This window comes from Castanea sativa, chromosome 11 (assembly GCF_040712315.1).
Source record: "Castanea sativa cultivar Marrone di Chiusa Pesio chromosome 11, ASM4071231v1".
Taxonomy (NCBI): domain Eukaryota; kingdom Viridiplantae; phylum Streptophyta; class Magnoliopsida; order Fagales; family Fagaceae; genus Castanea; species Castanea sativa.
In genome coordinates, this window is record NC_134023.1 from 56,325,581 (window position 1) to 56,342,892 (window position 17,312).

Sequence of the window (17,312 nt, forward strand, 5' to 3'; positions counted from 1 at the left end):
GAACTTTTTTTTTTTGGGCCTTTTTGGTAACTCTTCATATTATTATAAGTCCAATTAACCCTGTACCCAAAAAAAAGGTCCCAATCACTCTCAACTTAGAACATACTATTGGGGAGAAAAGGACCGATTTCTTTTCTTTTCAATTTGTTAACTATCAAGATTCAAGCCCATTTTCCTTAGAATTTTGGGCTGTCAACCGTCCAAATTGGGAGGTCCAGCTCCCACACGGCTCTACCTTGTAAGTCCATCTCCCTCCTACCCCTCCTTCTCACTGGGAAAAAAAAAAGAAAAAGAAAAAGAAAAAAAGTCCCCCCACCCTCTTCTTGATAGGAGAAAAAAAGAAGCAAAGAGGATGATCTTGATTTTTTATTTATTTAAATAATTTGATATTTGGCAGAGTGGAAACTGAATAGTTTATCCTGATTTTGAAGCATCAAAATCAAAACTTATTACTGAATAGTTTAATACCTAATAATTTACTATCGAATAACTTAGTTTCATATCTGTTTTCAAACATTCTGGTGTGGTGCATAATTTTTATTTTTATATCCATTGAGTTTCTTAAACAATAAAGTGTAACTCTTTTTTTTCTTTTCTTTTTTTTTTTAATAAATATTTTGATAACTGGAGGATAATGGATTTGAACCCTATACACTCCTTTAGAAATACCAGGATCTTCCATTCTTAGCAATGAAGTCCCCTCCAAAACAATTTATGCATTTGTTAATCTAATGCAATCCAACATCCTCCCTCTTAACCCATCCAACTCTATTATTGTATTGATGTAATAAATATGAGCTCACCAAAAAATAGATAATGCATACCTGAAAGAAAAATCATTTCATAATTTATAGTAATTTTTTTCAAAATTTTATTTCCTTTTTACGTAGTACTTGCTAATTATTCAACATTCACTGTGAACACTGTCTGGACAGAATGTCGACCATCACGCCATGTAATAGACCCAGTATTGTAACCACTAGGAGCTGCCTTGCCAAAGAATGAGACTTTGTAAGACAACGATGTCACACCCTTGAAAAACACAAGCTTCATAGGAAACGCCTTGACCACTAATCCCGTAGGAGCATGCACCTTAGCAATGTATGTGCTATTTGAGAGTCCCACATTGGTCACAGTTCTTTGTATTGTTTTGGTAGTTTGATGATGTCTGCTAAGTATACCTATAGAGATAGATGGGTAGTTGATATTTGAGATGAGTTCCTCAGTGGAGTTCTTTGGACAGTTGAAGTTAGTGTTTGACATAGATCTTATTATCTTCTGTGAATAACCAAAATGACAAAGGAATTGAAGATAATCTTGTGTTGTGGTTTCAAAGACCAATCCTGGATTGAGAGCTTTGAGTGGACTTAATTCTCCAACCCCCATCTCATGTGGATTTGCTGATTTGTTTGAATTGTTTGTCAAAGGTTTCCTCATATTATTATACACGCTTGCTGCAAAGTAAGAAAAAGAACAAATTAATGAAACCACCACTTTTTATGAGCATTTTTATCAAACTTGGAGTATTCTGAAATATAAACTAACTTAGTGATGTCAGATTGCCTTGAAGCAAAGCAGCTCTCATGGATTTGATGAACTTTTTGATTTCTTAAATCAGTAATGCTACAAACATAACATTTCTCACGGCTGCTAAATTGGCAAATTATTATTTATTTTCATATAGACTTACCACTAATGCTAATTTATTGTCTATTATTAACAAATTGACATATCGACAATTGTGAAACTTGTTGTGACTCCTAGATTCATTGTCTTAAATTGTATTTATTAACACTATTTCAAAATCTTGTTGAAGGAACATTACAGACCTTTAAATGGTAATTTCTGATAATAATGTCATTGAGCTTAGTTATGCACTTGAATTAAAGCAATACTACCAAAAATATTAAGTTTGATAATTGCAAAGGAGAATCTTGGTAAATTTCCAACATTAAAAAAAATACCTGTTGTCATAAGTGCTGATTTGATCATGGAAGTAGTCCATCCACGATGCACTGACATAACCAGTGAAGCTGCACCTGTTACATGTGGGCAAGCCATTGATGTTCCAGATTTAATGCCAAATTGGGATGGCTTCATTCCTATTGGAACATTCCCAGGTTCTCTTTCTGGAATTGTGGCAGCTAAAATGGCCACTCCTGGAGCCATTATATCAGGCTGCACTATCAAAATTAACATTAGACTACGGTTAATGTAAGAAAAGTATGCTATCACATTATGTTAAATATGCATGAATGCATGCTGAATGCACACATATAAATATGTTAGCTAGAATGAGACTGACATTATGTGACATGGATTTGAACAGAAGCATCTATATTTATATATTGTAAGTTGCGCAAAAAATAAAATTACCTTTAAAATGTTTTCCGTAAGGGGTGAAGGACCTCTGGCTGAAAAATATGCAACAACAGGTGCAGGTTTAGATCTTGGAACTTCTATTGTTGGAAGGATTGTTGCTCTTGGATTCCTATCATATGGGAATAGAATAATAGTGCTTAAGTCCATTTCAACATATTCTGGGATGGACATTGAATGACATTATTGTTGGGATATTTAGATCATAGGGATTTTGGATTTTCTAGACACATTGAGTAAAAATTTAGATTGGAACACCCTAATTTTTTTTTTTAGATGCTTCCTTGAGGAATGCTCCAATATTGAATTTCAAGTATGGCATCTACAAGATGCATCCCCAAAATATTGAATTTAGCATTTCGGAAAATGTACAATTCATATTGGTAGAAACTTTTGTAAAGTCTTAAATTAAACTCCATGGTATATAGACAAGCCAAATAAAGAGCTTGAAAAATGATCACGTTGAGTGAAAAAGAAAGAAAAGAGAGCAAGATGGAGAAGAACAAAATAAAATTAAATAAAAAATATCCTCAACATGTATGGAATAAATAAATCTAGTAAAATGCTTACTTGGTAGAGTTAATGTATTTAAAAATCTGTAATCCTTCAACATTGCCAACTTCTGTAAATGGGAAAGTGCCTGAATCAAATGATACACCTCTCTGAATCTCACTGATCAAAATCATCCCTATGGCTTTTGCATCTTCTACCACAAGTTTCTTGATTCGCCTTGAAATAGTTGGGTCATTGTCAATGCAAACAACAATCTTGCCTGCAGTTTTCTTTGGATCTAAAGATCCTGGACGACAATTTCTGCAGATTAATATGAAGAGGACTTGTAATTCACAGGATGATGGCAAAAAAAGAAGACCATTTTGAAGGGATTACAATTGCAATTGTCATTGCATTTACGGTTGTTCTTTAGAGAAGCAGTAGAGCAGAAGAGTGGAATTATATTAGTTGTGGTTTTGGCTTCTAATTATTTGAGGTTGGAAATATAATAAATCTTGTTTGGCAATTTGATAATTTAAAAGTGCATATTCAACCAAAAAGACAAACAGAATAATGATCCACAAGTACCTCGCTTCATACATAGGGACATAACTACCAGCAACATCATTTCCAAAAACAAGTGGATATGTCTTTGCATAGGTGAGGTTTGAGAGACTAATGGCAGATCCCTAGGAAAACATAAATGAAACAAAAGTTAGATCGCAACAAATAACAAAAGATGAAGAAGCTTGAATATTTCATAAAAATATCTTACTTGATAAGTTTTCCCATTTCCAAGAAGCACAGTAGACTTAAAATCCCTATCAATATTAGAAGCTGCAACAGTAAAGATCCATGGAGCCGTATTAACAATGGTGTAAGGATCAGGACCTTCGTTCCCTGCAGAACAAACAACCAGGACCCCCATTTGCTCTGCATGAAATGCACCAATGGCTATGGGGTCAGTTAAGAAATCAGATTGAAATAATGAGTTCATCCCAATGGAAATTGATATTATGTCTACTCCATCTTTAATTGCATCATCAATGGCCTTCAATATGGTAGAACTCATGCATCCTTCTTCTGAGCATGCCTTGTAGCCTGCAATCCTAACTGAAGGAGAGCCGCCCCTTGCAGTGCCTCGTGCTAAGCCATAATAACTAGCGTTGACAACTGAGGCACCAGCTGCTGTAGATGCAGTATGAGTCCCATGGCCTTCAAAATCCCTCGGTGAGCCAGTGGCTTTAGTTGGACTGGCCTTGTTTTCATTGGATGCCGGTGGAATGTTGTAGTATCTTGCTCCTATTAACTTCCTATAATGTAGCCAAAAAGCGTAGTGTCTCACCAATGGATTTTCATAAATAAATAGGCAACATAAATTCAAGTATTATGTTCTCTTTCTTCCTCATTTCATGCATTTTTGCAACAGTTCTTATTTGAGCCATACACTAGACAGTTTTCAAAGAATGCCTTTAACCCAGTACAAGTCAATCATATTATCATTCACACGTAATTTAACAACATGGCTCATTAAGTGATTTAAACAAGTCTCATGAAAATTCTATCAGAATCCCATGTACAAATATGCTGATTTCTTTTTTTGACAATTATTTATAGCACTTCTGACTAGCTGTTTTGCCCCCCCCCCCCAACGAATTTATTGGAAATCATTGAATGAATAGCAAAACACAATGAGAGAGCAACATTGACTACTTGTTGGTTGATTGAATAAGAGAACATATGATTTACCTATTACAATTGGATTTCTTGAAATCAGGTCCCTCCATGCAAACTCCTTTCCATCTTGCAGGAATTTTTCCAATTCCCTCATCATTGAAACTTGGAGACTCCGGCCATATCCCTTGAGAACACATTCACATACAAAGATGAATATTTCAGTTTAATTTTTTTGTATTAAACTAGTAATTATCCATAGCCTAGAGAAGTTTAGACTAGAGAAAAAAAAAGAAAGAAAGTGAAGCTGTATATGCAACCACATATATATGTGTGTGTGTGTGTGTGTGTGTATATGTACTCAAAAGGTCCAAATCAATTGTAGATCCATATACTTGTAGATCAAACAAACTAACCATGAGTCAGTCTAGGGTTAACCTAGGATTCTCTAGTAGAAAAGGTATAGTTTTCAACAGTAAACGTAAATTAATTAAATGTAGGCCACATAGCAACAAAACCTTTTGACAGTCCACATTTTTTCACATGAAACTAATGCTTTTAGAGTTACAAATAGTGTTAGTGTTGAATATGTTTGTCTAAATTAACTACATTAATCACCATCTAATTCTCAAAAAATAATTTATATAAAAAGATTAAAAAAACACTGCCTTTTTGAATTATGCAAGCCAACAATAAACAAATTATTAAATTAGACTTGATCTTGCTAAAAAAATTTCTAATTAAATTATGCATTTTATTTTCTACAATTTTTTTATTTAAAATTAAATATTATTTATTAATTACATAAGTATCATTTATAAATATTTTTTAATCAAACTTTCTCTTATTAACTTATATTTGATCTTCTCGAAATTATGTATCATATATAAATATTTTTTTATCGAACTTTTTCGTGCATTGTATGGGCTTACAACTAGTTATAATATAAAATGAAACTTTTTAACTATTTGTTAACTTATCATAATGTTGTCAGAGTTTCTAGAAGTCTACATTTTTTTTTCTTGTTATGGTTCTAATATATACATTTTTAATTTGTGTAAGCAAATTACAGTTAGTGCTAAGCAAGTTCCAATGAAGTAATGTAAATTCTTTAGTACAAATTCTCTAAATAATAAATAATAGTTAATGTTAAACATTTTAAGTAGCATGTTTTTTAAGAAAAAAAAATTAAGTAATGTTGTGAAATTTTCATTTAATTATGTTTTGAGCCGAGTAATGGATTGTTCTGATTCTTATGAGCTAATCTTGAGCAAAGCTTGAGTAGAACAACCAATAATCTGCAGATATGTAGCTTTGACTTAAGTACTTCTTTGACTTCAAAAATTGGTGTTCGAGTTAAGAACTTCTTTGACTTCTTCTTAGTTAAGAACTTCTTTTTTAAGATACCAGATTATTTCAATCTCTTTTCAATATATGTTTATTATTAATTTTTTTATACAAATATTTTGGGTCAATGTTGGAAACTCCATTGTCAGCTAACCCTCTAGTTACGCACTAATTTTTCTTCTTCTAATGAAAATAAGCACTTCAAAGTATTGTGTCACACGTTTTCTTTTGGTCTTTTGGAAAAATGATTATACAACTTATAATTTCAATTTTCAACATCAACAAATGATGGATGTTTCAATACACAGTATTATTAATTAGGGACAATAAGTCATAAAATAGAAGTCACTAATTTGGATCTATAAAATCAAACCCAATCATTCACACACACACACACACACACACACACACAAAAAGGCTTTTTTGTCACCCCATTTGATGGTTATTTATTTATGTTCCTTAAATGAAGTGGTTAATTTGAAAGCAAATGAAATTTACCTGTATCTACCATCCCAATTATAACATCACTTGGAACATGCTTATCATATCTTGGGCTTGCTCGTACGCCTGAATTTGCTGCCAAGAAATCCCAGGAACGTGTTGTGTGGAGTTCAAGAACAGAATCAGGGAAGACTGATACTATATTACTTTGGCCTGCTTTCAAATGTATTTAGAATTTAGTTCAGTTTAAGGATTAAAAAACGAAAAAAGAATCAAAATTTAGTACAAATATTAAAAAAAAAAAATGTAAAAAGTTTTGCTCAAGTATGAATGTCTCTTTCACAAGGATTTTTTTTCCCACTTATTTTCCAAAGTTTAAGTCCATTGAAATCTTAGCCTATGACACTCAATTATCTTCTTCTAAATAATTCTGGAATGAGATATATTAATTTATCATTAGAGAAATTATATATACAGGTCCTTTTACCAAATTACAATCAGAACCTTTGTTGCTTTTTTCTTTATTCTTTATAGTACTAAGCTATACAAACTACAAACCCAAAGATGCCATCTTGTTTTAACCAAAGAATATAAAAAGCAGGAAAAATATTTATTAAAAAAAAGTTAGAATGAGTAATTACCAGATAATATAGAAGCTTCAGTCTCAGTAAGCATGGCACAGAACCCTTTGAAAGCATGATTATAATGGTGGATTAATGATATTCTCCCACTCTCTTCACTGCCCCAAAAGAAAGAAAAAAGTTAATAACTAGTTAGACTAATGAGACAAAGAAATGGCATATACATATAACAGATGACAAAGATTATGATGATTGATGATTGATGACAACCTTGGAATAATGGAGGACAATAATTGCAAATGAGCTGACTCTGCAGCTTGAACATGTTCAACACTATTTGATGATGAACTTCCCATGTAAACGACATAAGGCTGCCAAGAAACACGACAAAATTTTACAGGTAGAGATCACAATGAATGAACATATTGAATTGTCAACTACCATATAACTTGCAAGGTACAAAATAAATAAATAAAAATGTAAACTGCCATATAATTAAGTTCGAAGAGCTTAATGCAAAGACCACTCCATTTTATGATTTTATTAGCAACCAAGCATAAAAGTGAAACAATAAGAAAACTATAATTTTGATGCAAACCCAATTGGAAATTTACCTTGGGAATTTGATTTGATGTAGCAACACCGCAGAAGAGAAGGAAAATTATGGATAGGAAATGGAGGATTTGCAGAAGGGAAGCCATTGAAGATGGGATAAGGAGTGAAGTGTGGTTTGTGTTTCTACATAAGTGAATGAAAAGGAGTTGCTCATGCAACCTCCTATTTGTAGGCCCTGTTTTGAAAGTGAAGGCTTTTAGTTGAAGGAAACTTGATCATGAAGTGTAAAAGCTTATTTGATTATTCTTTTGTCTCTCTGTCTTTTCTTTTCTTTATTTGTTTCTTCTAAGTTTCACCTACATGCATTATAAATTTGTCATTATTGTTAGTGTGTACCACCTCTATTTTAGGGCCCCTAGTGACCAAGTCTATATACATTTGACCCACCAACTAGGGAATTTTCAGGGTCCTATCAAAAAAATCAATAATTAAATAAAGAATTTCAGAAGCTGATACTTCTTCTCTTTTCATTCTTTCCTCTACCTTCTTTTTAGGGGCAAATATAGGCCATGAAGCCTCCTTTGAAACATGCATTTTTCTCTACTAGTTTTGATTAAGTACAAGTTAGATATGGGGGTATAGGATAAGCAATTGTGAAAGATAAGGTGAAGAGACTAGAGAGTGGGAAGCCGGAGATAGAATCAATAATTATTATGATTATAAAGTTGACATTTATTTTAGTGAATGATTAGTTCATTACTTAATAACTAAATAGGACATTTTTTAGATTTTTTTTTTTTTGTGTGTGTGTGTGTGTGTGTGGAAAAATTCTATATTGAGGCAATTGCTAGCTTTATTACTACCACTATAAGAGAAGGATAGTAGGCTTTGTGTCACCTATAGTAAGAGAGATAGAGAAGTCCTCAAACTCAATTTGCTTTTGGATAAATTAATATCTAGGGCTTATGTTCCTTTGGAACAATGCTTCCTCAACTTCACTGCATATAAAATGAAAAAACAAAACAAAACAAAACAAAACAAAAGAATTCTCAATTGAATAGATGCCTACCATTTCTTTTTCAGTATTTCTAATGTTGATGAAAAAGGCAATTCATAGACTTGAAATGCAAGTAACCAAGTCTCTTCTTTTGTAAAAGAGTAGCAGAAGAAGAAGCCTTACATGCCTCAACACTACAGCCATGTGAAATTTTCTTCTTTATTTCCCTTTATTCTCTCTCTCTCTCTCTCTTTCCATTATTTTCTTCTCCTTTACGTGTTATATAGTTTAATGAATCTACATCTTTATTCCTGGCTTCTTCTTTTGTATTGGTTTCTTTGACGAATGAACAAATTTCGGAAGTACATGAAACCAGCTCCATCAAAAATCAACCTTTTAATCCATGTAGATGTGAACAGCTTCTTAACCATGACTTCGAGTAGTGACTTTATGAAGAGACTCGGCAAGGAATCATGGTTGTTGTGTGACAACTTTGCATGCAAAAACACACTCTATTGTTCAATGAATTGTTAATAAGAATAACCAGTCTAAATCCAAACATGTCTCCCTCGTCTCCATATCATTAGGCTGCTGGATTTGGGAAACACTCAATTTGTAATTATTCTCTTTCAACAATTTGTACTGCTAATAAAAAACAAGATTACTATGCTTGCTCAATACATACTTGGATCATGGGCCAACAATGAGAGTGTAGATTTCTTAGACCATAATATCTTCAAAATAGGCAATTATGCTATGTGGTTTCTATCCAAAATTTGGTTTGTTCAACACTCTGCTGCTAAGCCGAACTTCATCAGTCTTCACCTTTGGGTTGGTGAAATCCCTAGTTTTCTTAACCAAAATCCTTTTACATGTTATCAGAACATTTTTTAAGCTCAAATAATGTCCATCTAGAATCTGGTATGACGATTTTCAGGCACAAATATTACAACAGATGATTCATCACCTTTACTGTTCAGCAAAAAGTAATTGCACTACTTATCAAAAAAATAAAAAAAAGTAATTGCATTACATTCACAAAACAGTTATAATTATAAATTTTTTCAAATGCACTAACTTCATCCACTTGCCAAACCCAAACATGCTCTTTTTGCGTCATATGATTTGGTTCCAATTCCAAAAATTTGCTTAAGATAATGACAGAATAAATGCCCCTGCCTTTTGGAGTTAGTGGTGACTTATTTAAAGCAATTATTGTAGCCTCACACACAGATCTCGTGTCATCATTTGGCTACAATCAAGTGTTAAGGCTATGTGTTGATACCCATATTTTTGCTTTTACATGACAGCCAATTTCAAGTTCACAAAGTTAATATGTACATCTAGTTTATTGTTATAGTTTAATAGAATTGTACAATGAAGCTTACAATCAAACTCACTTACAGGGGAAGATCCCAGTAAACTGTCCTTGTACACCAAAAAAAGAAAAAAGAAAAAAGAAAAATAGCACAAGGGGTTCAAAGAAGAGGATCCAAGCTAACATAACCAGGAATCATTTCAAGGGCAATAAAGAATGGATCCAGACACAAACTGATCTTGCTACTTAGAATAAGGCCATCTGCATTGCATCACCAGCCACATTGTGCTCTAGGAATGTGTAATCTTTACTATGAAAGCTCTTAATCTTCAGGGGAATGCTTTTGCTAAACTGAGCTTATCTAGTACAAACGTAGGCTCTCGGGGATACCGAAAAAGCTACTTTATTTGAAGTGTTTTTTATTTTTTATTTTCATTAGTTTGAGGGGGACCTGACCTCAGAGAGTGGTTTCTGGTTGTTTCTCCGCAAGTTGGTTGTTAAGGAACCGGAGCACTGAAAGTCGCTGCAAAGTGGACACAATATGTAAATAACTTTTTCAGGATCCAAACTCATTACATAACAAAGTCAAGCAGGGAACCTTACCCGTTGCTCAAGACTGCTGTCTTCAGAGTTCAATGTCAAAGATTCCAACAATTTTATAGCTTCTTGAAATCCACCAATTGCCACATCCTCATTTCCTAAACTCCTGTCCACATCCGCAACTTTTGCAAGGGAAACAGCAACATCGAGAATCTGTAATCATAATAAGCAACGATTTTCAAATTTGCATGAAGCAAAAGGCAGAAACTGAAATAATTTTGGCAGAGACAATTTCAACTTTGCAATATCAAAGGATTCAATCTAAAATTACAGTTTTACAGAGAAGTAAATCTGTGAAGGATAACCCAAAAAAAAAAACTTAACAGTGTTCATGTTGAAAACAAATTGTGAACATGAGAGAGAGAGAGAGAGAGAGTGTATGTATGTATGTCTAACAGAAGAAGGCTTATTAGTTTAACACGTAATAAGGGAATAACAAACAACAAAAGCTTAAAAGTTTAGGCTGGTAAAAGCATCAATGGGAAAAACCAAATCAACATAAAACTTCTAACAGTATTTTGTGCAGGTATTTTCTATTTATTTTTTATTTTTTTAGAATCTTGCAGATTCTCCTACTTTAGCATTCTTTAACCTTGCCCCACCATATTCAATTAATTTTAGATCCAAAAGAAAATTACTCCACATCAAATATGTGCAAGACACACTACCTAATCCACTACATTTAACATAGACTGATAGAATAGAATAGACCACTTCACCATTTACAGTTAAAGATGATGCAAAATGAAATCAACCACTATAGGAAAGCTTCCACCACCAAATTGGGGAAAGAGTGAGATATTTTCTATTCTGACAAAGGCCACACTCTAAATTTTTACACTACTCATGCCACAAGCCAGGGCTATCTCCACCCACCTCTACTCTCACCAAATATGCCGCAGAAACTTGCATTATCATCATGTCCAGCGTAGTTGTTTTAGGAAGAAGATGGTAAATCCTAATTATACTTGCCTACAACTGGACAAATTTCAGAAGGGCATTTAGCCAAAAAGAAAAAAAGAAAAAAGGCCAAGGTCCAAAAGGGCTTTAGCATCGATTATTCCTCCAGAAAACCTGAGCCCTCACTGACCAATAAAAATGAGCAAATCATACAAAAAAATAAGTGAAAGGCTGACCCTTTCTTCACAGGAAAAACTCAAGATACTTCTTATAAGTCAAAGGACCTCTCTCCAAACAATCTCTGCATTCTTTGCCAGTGGATGAAAACATCTATAACAATATCCCATTGAGACTAATAGTTTTCACTTCAGCAGGTCAGCAATTGCCATAGTTTTCACTCCAGAACTTGACAAGATATTTGTTTCACAATTAAATTAGTAACTGAGGTCAAACTATACATTGATTGTAACTGAGATAGGCTCAAAGTGGTTGCAGACCTGGGATGGAACATTTGAATGATGCTTGATGGCATCACGACGAACATTTAGAGACCGAAAATAGTAATTCCTTGTAGCTTGTAGGTCTCCATCATAATATTTCAGATCTCCAATTTTATTAAGTGAAACTGAAAGTGTATGTGTAATCTGTTGAGGGCACCATAAAAAAAATCGACAATAATTAGCACAAGCATGGTAAAATGATAAATAAAATGCCAATATTAAACAAAAAAGGTTGTTATGCGAACCTCCAGATCATCCTTTGGAAATTTTAAAAGAAATTCAACACTCTCTTCAAAATAAGAGACTGCAGAACCAGCATCTCCCAGTGCTCGACTGCAATAAATACAATAAGTTAAAATCAACTTATCATTACCCCAACAAAAACATCAGGAATCAAAATCCATCTTATAGGAAGACATCATGAAGACAGTGAGTTAACAGACACACATGCACATGCATGCCCACACATACAGAGCAGTTGATGAGTGGTTTTTATGTTTGATGTTGAGTTGAAAACTCCCTTAAAGATTTCTCCCATGGATATGGTTTGTTTTTCCTCTCTCTGGCTGTCATAGCAGTTCTTCATTTCTTGAATTATCCACTTTATTATTATTATTATTATTATTATTATTATTATTATTATTATTATTTTAATATGTAAGCCTCACATGAAAGTCAGAAAGTGGGCTATGCCCATTTCTTCTTTACAAAATATTTATTTATCAGGGGAAAAAAAATATAAACTTGGAAGTATGGGCATGGACATGGGATACGAGAATGATATGATACAGACATGGCAACAGGGCATTTCTTCAAAATTTTGGATATGATATGGCAGGCATATGACAATTAACTAATTAATAAATAAATCTATATTTTAGGTATATATTACATTAAGTTTTTATTTAAAATATAAATAAAAAGCATCAATGGAGTAAAATTACATGAAGATATGGTGAAGTTATTATATGAACTTCATCTCATTCATCAAAATATATATGGCTTAAAAAAGCGCATACGTGCGTCACTGGAGTGCCCCTAGAATGTTCATGTTCGACTTAGACACATCAAGGAGTTTCAAGTGTCCATGATTCATAAATTATAAATAGAGTTCCAGTTAATTTCTTCAACAAGATTGTAATTGCAGAAAGGAGATGCAAAGTTTAAAAGCCACTAGGAAATCAATACATATCTTCACTACATAAATAAAACATAAGCCAGTCCAGATGATGCTCCAATAATAAATCAGCCTACAAAATGTTAGTTTTTGAAAGCTAAATGCAATAGTCAAAATTGTTCTATTAAGCATAGACAACTTTTGTGTTACCAATGGCCTCTAGGTCTACTGGTATGGAAAAAGGATTGAGAACCTTTATTGGAGATGAGGTGTAGCGCATGAGTGCAACCACCAAATATGCAGGAGTGGCACTCATCCTGCTGCATTGGTTGTGTTATGTTTGTGATGCATGACTCCAAATATGGCCATAAAAGGAATGCAATAATGTTAACACCCCCTCACAAGTATGCGCATCCATATTGAACCAACCATGGGACTTGCAAATGCATAACAGAGAAACTAATAAAAAGAGGGCCACCAACACTTAAATCACGGACCTCATAGACAACCTAGCTCTATTACCATATCTAAAACCATCAGCATCAAATGCTTAAGCTATTAGCATCAAATGCTTAAGCTATTAGGAAGTGGGTGAACAATAAATATCAAGCTCACTGACATAAAAAACTCAATTGTTCCATCCTACTTTCACTAGGGATTGGGGTTTTTAGAGATGATAAGGACTAGATTCTTGTGTGACCCCAAAGTTTAATCCTATTCCAGTGGACTAAAAGGAAAAGCAGTTTCCTTGTGTATATTATCAGAACCCCAAAAGGAAAATACTTGGTCACCTAGCCAAACTCATTTCTCATGACTTCAGAAAGGTTCAGCACAAAGTATCTAGCAGCCCTCAAACTTTTTTATCTTTAGATGAAGTAAAACCTCAATATATGTGATAATGTGACAGTTCTGTAAGACCCCTGTAAAAGGTGCATATCAAATTTTGTTTCAGTTCACAATAGGACGTTAGAAAGCAACTATTACTGAATTCCTTTCTTTCTCAATGTTGGATCAGTCTTCAGAAAACCATTTTATCTTTCTATGGTTTTTCTATGCACATTTCATCCAATAGACTTCCCTCATCCAGAGAGAGAAATGGTCTCTACGAAGGCTATTCAACAATTTGTAAGAGTCCATCTGACAAACGGTTATCATGTCAAATCTTTTCTTCTGTTGTTTCGTTTTATAGCTGCTTGTATCATCTCTTTCCAACAATTCCAAGCAGCTCATAAATGTGCAATAGGTGCCCTTAACCTTGACAGTTAATGGTCAACTTCAACAAGTTAGAGCGTCTAAAATGTACTCAAATACTATGCTACACTAAAGATTATAATCGTAGAAATTATATTGGTCTGCCAGTCCAATACAATTACACAAAGCAGAGTATGAATTCTAAGTAACAGGTTTCTAGTTGATTCTAATTAGTTGAGAAGAATCCATAACTGACCCCAATTTAACTGGGAATAGGTCTTAGTTGAGTTGAGGATAGGAACTTCTCAGTCTACCGAAGCTGGAAAGGAAGCTTTGACCAATTCAGTCATTTACCTTGTCTCTATGTCTACAGTAGATACTTTACTCTTTTTTTTTTACCATACCTACACAATCTTGACTTATGAACCCCACAAAGCAAATACAGGGTACATGCATGCAAAAAATAAAGGTGTACTGTAGCATGATCCCTCTATGTATACATGTCAGTTCCTATTCATCAACTTCACGGAGAAATTACTGAAAATCTCACTGTTGTGCAAAACATATAATTGTTGTTTGTCTCAAACACTTCCCATGCTGCAGGTAAGCTTGATTCAAGAATGCTAATGTTGACAAATACCACAATACTTTTGTGTGTAAACCCATAGCAGAAAAAACGATATATAATACTAAAACTGAGGAGGTATAGATCAAGGACGAACCAGCAGTCACCAAGCATGCCCAGAACTGCTCCGAGCTGAGAACAAAGCTCTGATGTATTGCCCATTCTTTCTAACTGATCTCGAATGTCTTCTGCACATAGACTGAGTCTTGATTTGGCACTTTCTACATTCTGGGCTCGAAATGCCTACAAATGGAAAGTCATCAGCCTACTGAAATAGAAGAAAAACTCTATCTATTGAATACTTTTGAATCTTGTTTGATTTTAAGAAGTAAGAAGTTCCTTACTGTATATGTATCAAATATTTCAAAAAATAATTTTCTTTTCATTACCATTATTGATATTAATTGATAATTTAAAAGGGCTTGCCCTAACTTAATCATCTACAAAAATAACAGTGGAAAACTTAGCAACAAAATGAAAGCAAGAAACACTCACCCTCATAGCTTGTTGTACCAAGAAAGCACCTCTCTCCAAAGACACATCTTCATATATGACTGGTTTATTCTCACCTACTTCCTCTTTGTCTGTATCAACATGAGACCTTTTGATTCTAGCATGACCTTCAATGAAGCGATCAACCATGCTCTGAAGATTTGAATCAGCTTCTACCTTTTCAATATCAGCTCCACATAGTGGACAGTCCTTAAAGCGTGATATACATGCTCTGATTTCAGTTAAATTTTTATTAGAAAATTAAGAATAATATCAGATCGACGGGGAAAAAAGATAAAAGGATAAATGTATAAGATTCATTAAAGGAAAATAAATCTAAATGTAACTTTCCATCTTTAGCTTACTTGCAATATACATGAGAGCAAGGCACACATTTGCTGCTTTCAAAGAGAAGTGCATGGCAGACCATACAGCTGAGTGGGCCTATCTTAAATGATTGGGAATCATATCCTAAGGGGCACTTCGGAGAAGCAATGGTGGAGTCATTCGAATCCTTCTTTTGGGAATCATACCCAAAGGGGCACTTCGGAGAAGCAGCGGCAGAGTCATTTGCATCCTTCTTTTGGGAATCAAATCCAAAGGGGCACTTTGGAGAAGCAGTGGCAGAGTCACTTGCGTCCTTCTTTGTCTTGATCTCAATCTCGGTCTGATGTTTATTCAGATTTTCGCCTGGTTTTTTGGAATTCATCTCGTCTGGACGAGCAGCTTTGACAAAAGGGCAAACAGGGGTCATCTTGGCCAACCACCTGTATCAAAAACAAAATACCCCGAAAAAAAAAACCCTCTATAAATAATGATTTTCCACACACACACACACACACACACACATATATATTAACAGAAAAAGATCTATAATCATCCTCAAAAGGGTTTATTCCTAAACACACAAACATCAAAAAGTAACCAGAGAGTCTATGAATTATTGCACATATTACAACATTGTCTCACCAAACTACCCACAGCTTATAGCCTGAATTCTACACAGAAAAGCATAGAAATTCATTCACTCATAACAACCTAAGGTCAAGATTGCAAATTTCTCAATCTCAACCGATCACATAGTATTCTTATGTTTCTACATTCCGGGGCCTAGACCCGTCATGGCTTCCCCTTGTCTCCCCAATCTTAGGACACAAGGACTCCAACCCAATATCAAAGCACTCAATTTAACATCTTTTCCTTTTTCCCTAATTGCAACTAATAATATATTAATATTATAGGGCACCAAATGGGTCATGGGTCTTGAACTATCACATTCAAATCCAGTTATTGAATATCCAGAAACCAAATTAAAGCCTTGAGCATAAACATAACTTGATCTCATTCAATTCATTCTTTTTATCACCTTTTTTCATTGACATTGGTACTTTCTTTGACAGATAAAAACTTTGAAATTCCATGTGAGCTCAAAATAAACAGTGATAATGGGCATAGCCCAGAAAAAAAAAAATCAATAACACTGTTTCTACCAATCAACATATAATATTAGCAACAAATAAAATAAATACACACAAATATATAATACTTTATGGGGTTTTTTTTTTTTTTTTTTTTCTTAATGCTTCTTTTGAAAGGTGGAGCTTTTAGGATTAGAAAGAATCAACAAAATTATTAAAAGAGAGAGAAAGAGAGACCTGGGTTTTGGATTGAAGGCCTACAGGTCGATGTTTTGAGGTTCTTCCTTTGTTGTTGTTGTTGTTGATCTTCTTGGTTTGCGTTTTGGTTGTGGAAAAATATCAGAATGGATGGGAATTGAAGTGGAAATTATAGCTTAAAATATGAATCTAATGAATGAATGGTGCGGATGTGGATGGCTTGGCTACAGCAATAATAATAGAACATATGGCCCACCTCACTTGGTTTTTATGGATTTTAATTTATCAAAGATATATATTTCTAATGAGTCCTTGGATTTATGTTATATTCCAAAATGGCCCCCAAATGTTCCTTTTTTTTTTTTTTTTGATTGCTAGGTGACTATAAAAAAGGAGGACCAGATCTTCCTAGCTTAAAATAACAATAAGTGTGCGTTCGGTACTGACTTGAAAAACTCTTTTTTTTTTTTTTTAATACTTTTTAGCT

At 33.8% G+C, this 17,312-nt stretch overlaps 2 protein-coding genes across 2 annotated transcripts; both read right to left on the bottom strand.

The window, feature by feature from the left end:
• Positions 1-847: 847 nt before the first annotated feature.
• On the bottom strand, positions 848-7,660 carry LOC142615215 (CO(2)-response secreted protease-like). The gene is made up of 11 exons (XM_075787921.1): positions 7,529-7,660; positions 7,185-7,285; positions 6,975-7,072; positions 6,391-6,546; positions 4,621-4,732; positions 3,647-4,184; positions 3,460-3,560; positions 2,950-3,192; positions 2,377-2,491; positions 1,965-2,178; positions 848-1,454 (listed from the first exon to the last, which is right to left on the bottom strand). The coding sequence occupies exons 1-11, from the start codon at positions 7,613-7,615 to the stop codon at positions 901-903; spliced, it is 2,319 nt and encodes a 772-aa protein (XP_075644036.1). The 5' UTR covers positions 7,616-7,660; the 3' UTR covers positions 848-900.
• Positions 7,661-9,787: 2,127 nt separating this feature from the next.
• On the bottom strand, positions 9,788-17,079 carry LOC142615878 (protein NCA1). Its single transcript, XM_075788795.1, has 8 exons — positions 16,865-17,079; positions 15,575-15,976; positions 15,213-15,441; positions 14,815-14,960; positions 12,030-12,117; positions 11,782-11,928; positions 10,388-10,537; positions 9,788-10,307 (listed from the first exon to the last, which is right to left on the bottom strand). The coding sequence occupies exons 2-8, from the start codon at positions 15,961-15,963 to the stop codon at positions 10,242-10,244; spliced, it is 1,215 nt and encodes a 404-aa protein (XP_075644910.1). The 5' UTR covers positions 15,964-15,976; positions 16,865-17,079; the 3' UTR covers positions 9,788-10,241.
• Between the last annotated feature and the right edge of the window lie 233 nt (positions 17,080-17,312).

Excerpts from the sequence above, each read along its gene's own strand:
- LOC142615215 (XM_075787921.1), bottom strand. The coding sequence starts at position 7,615 with ATGGCTTCCCTTCTGCAAATCCTCCATTTCCTATCCATAATTTTCCTT. Across the intron at positions 6,547-6,974 it reads TGAAGCTTCTATATTATCTG|GCCAAAGTAATATAGTATCA; the intron begins GTAATTACTCAT and ends ATTTGAAAGCAG. Across the intron at positions 4,733-6,390 it reads AATTGGGATGGTAGATACAG|GGATATGGCCGGAGTCTCCA; the intron begins GTAAATTTCATT and ends TGTGTTCTCAAG.
- LOC142615878 (XM_075788795.1), bottom strand. The coding sequence starts at position 15,963 with ATGACCCCTGTTTGCCCTTTTGTCAAAGCTGCTCGTCCAGACGAGATG. Across the intron at positions 15,442-15,574 it reads TGCTCTCATGTATATTGCAA|AGCATGTATATCACGCTTTA; the intron begins GTAAGCTAAAGA and ends AACTGAAATCAG. Across the intron at positions 14,961-15,212 it reads TGGTACAACAAGCTATGAGG|GCATTTCGAGCCCAGAATGT; the intron begins GTGAGTGTTTCT and ends TTCCATTTGTAG.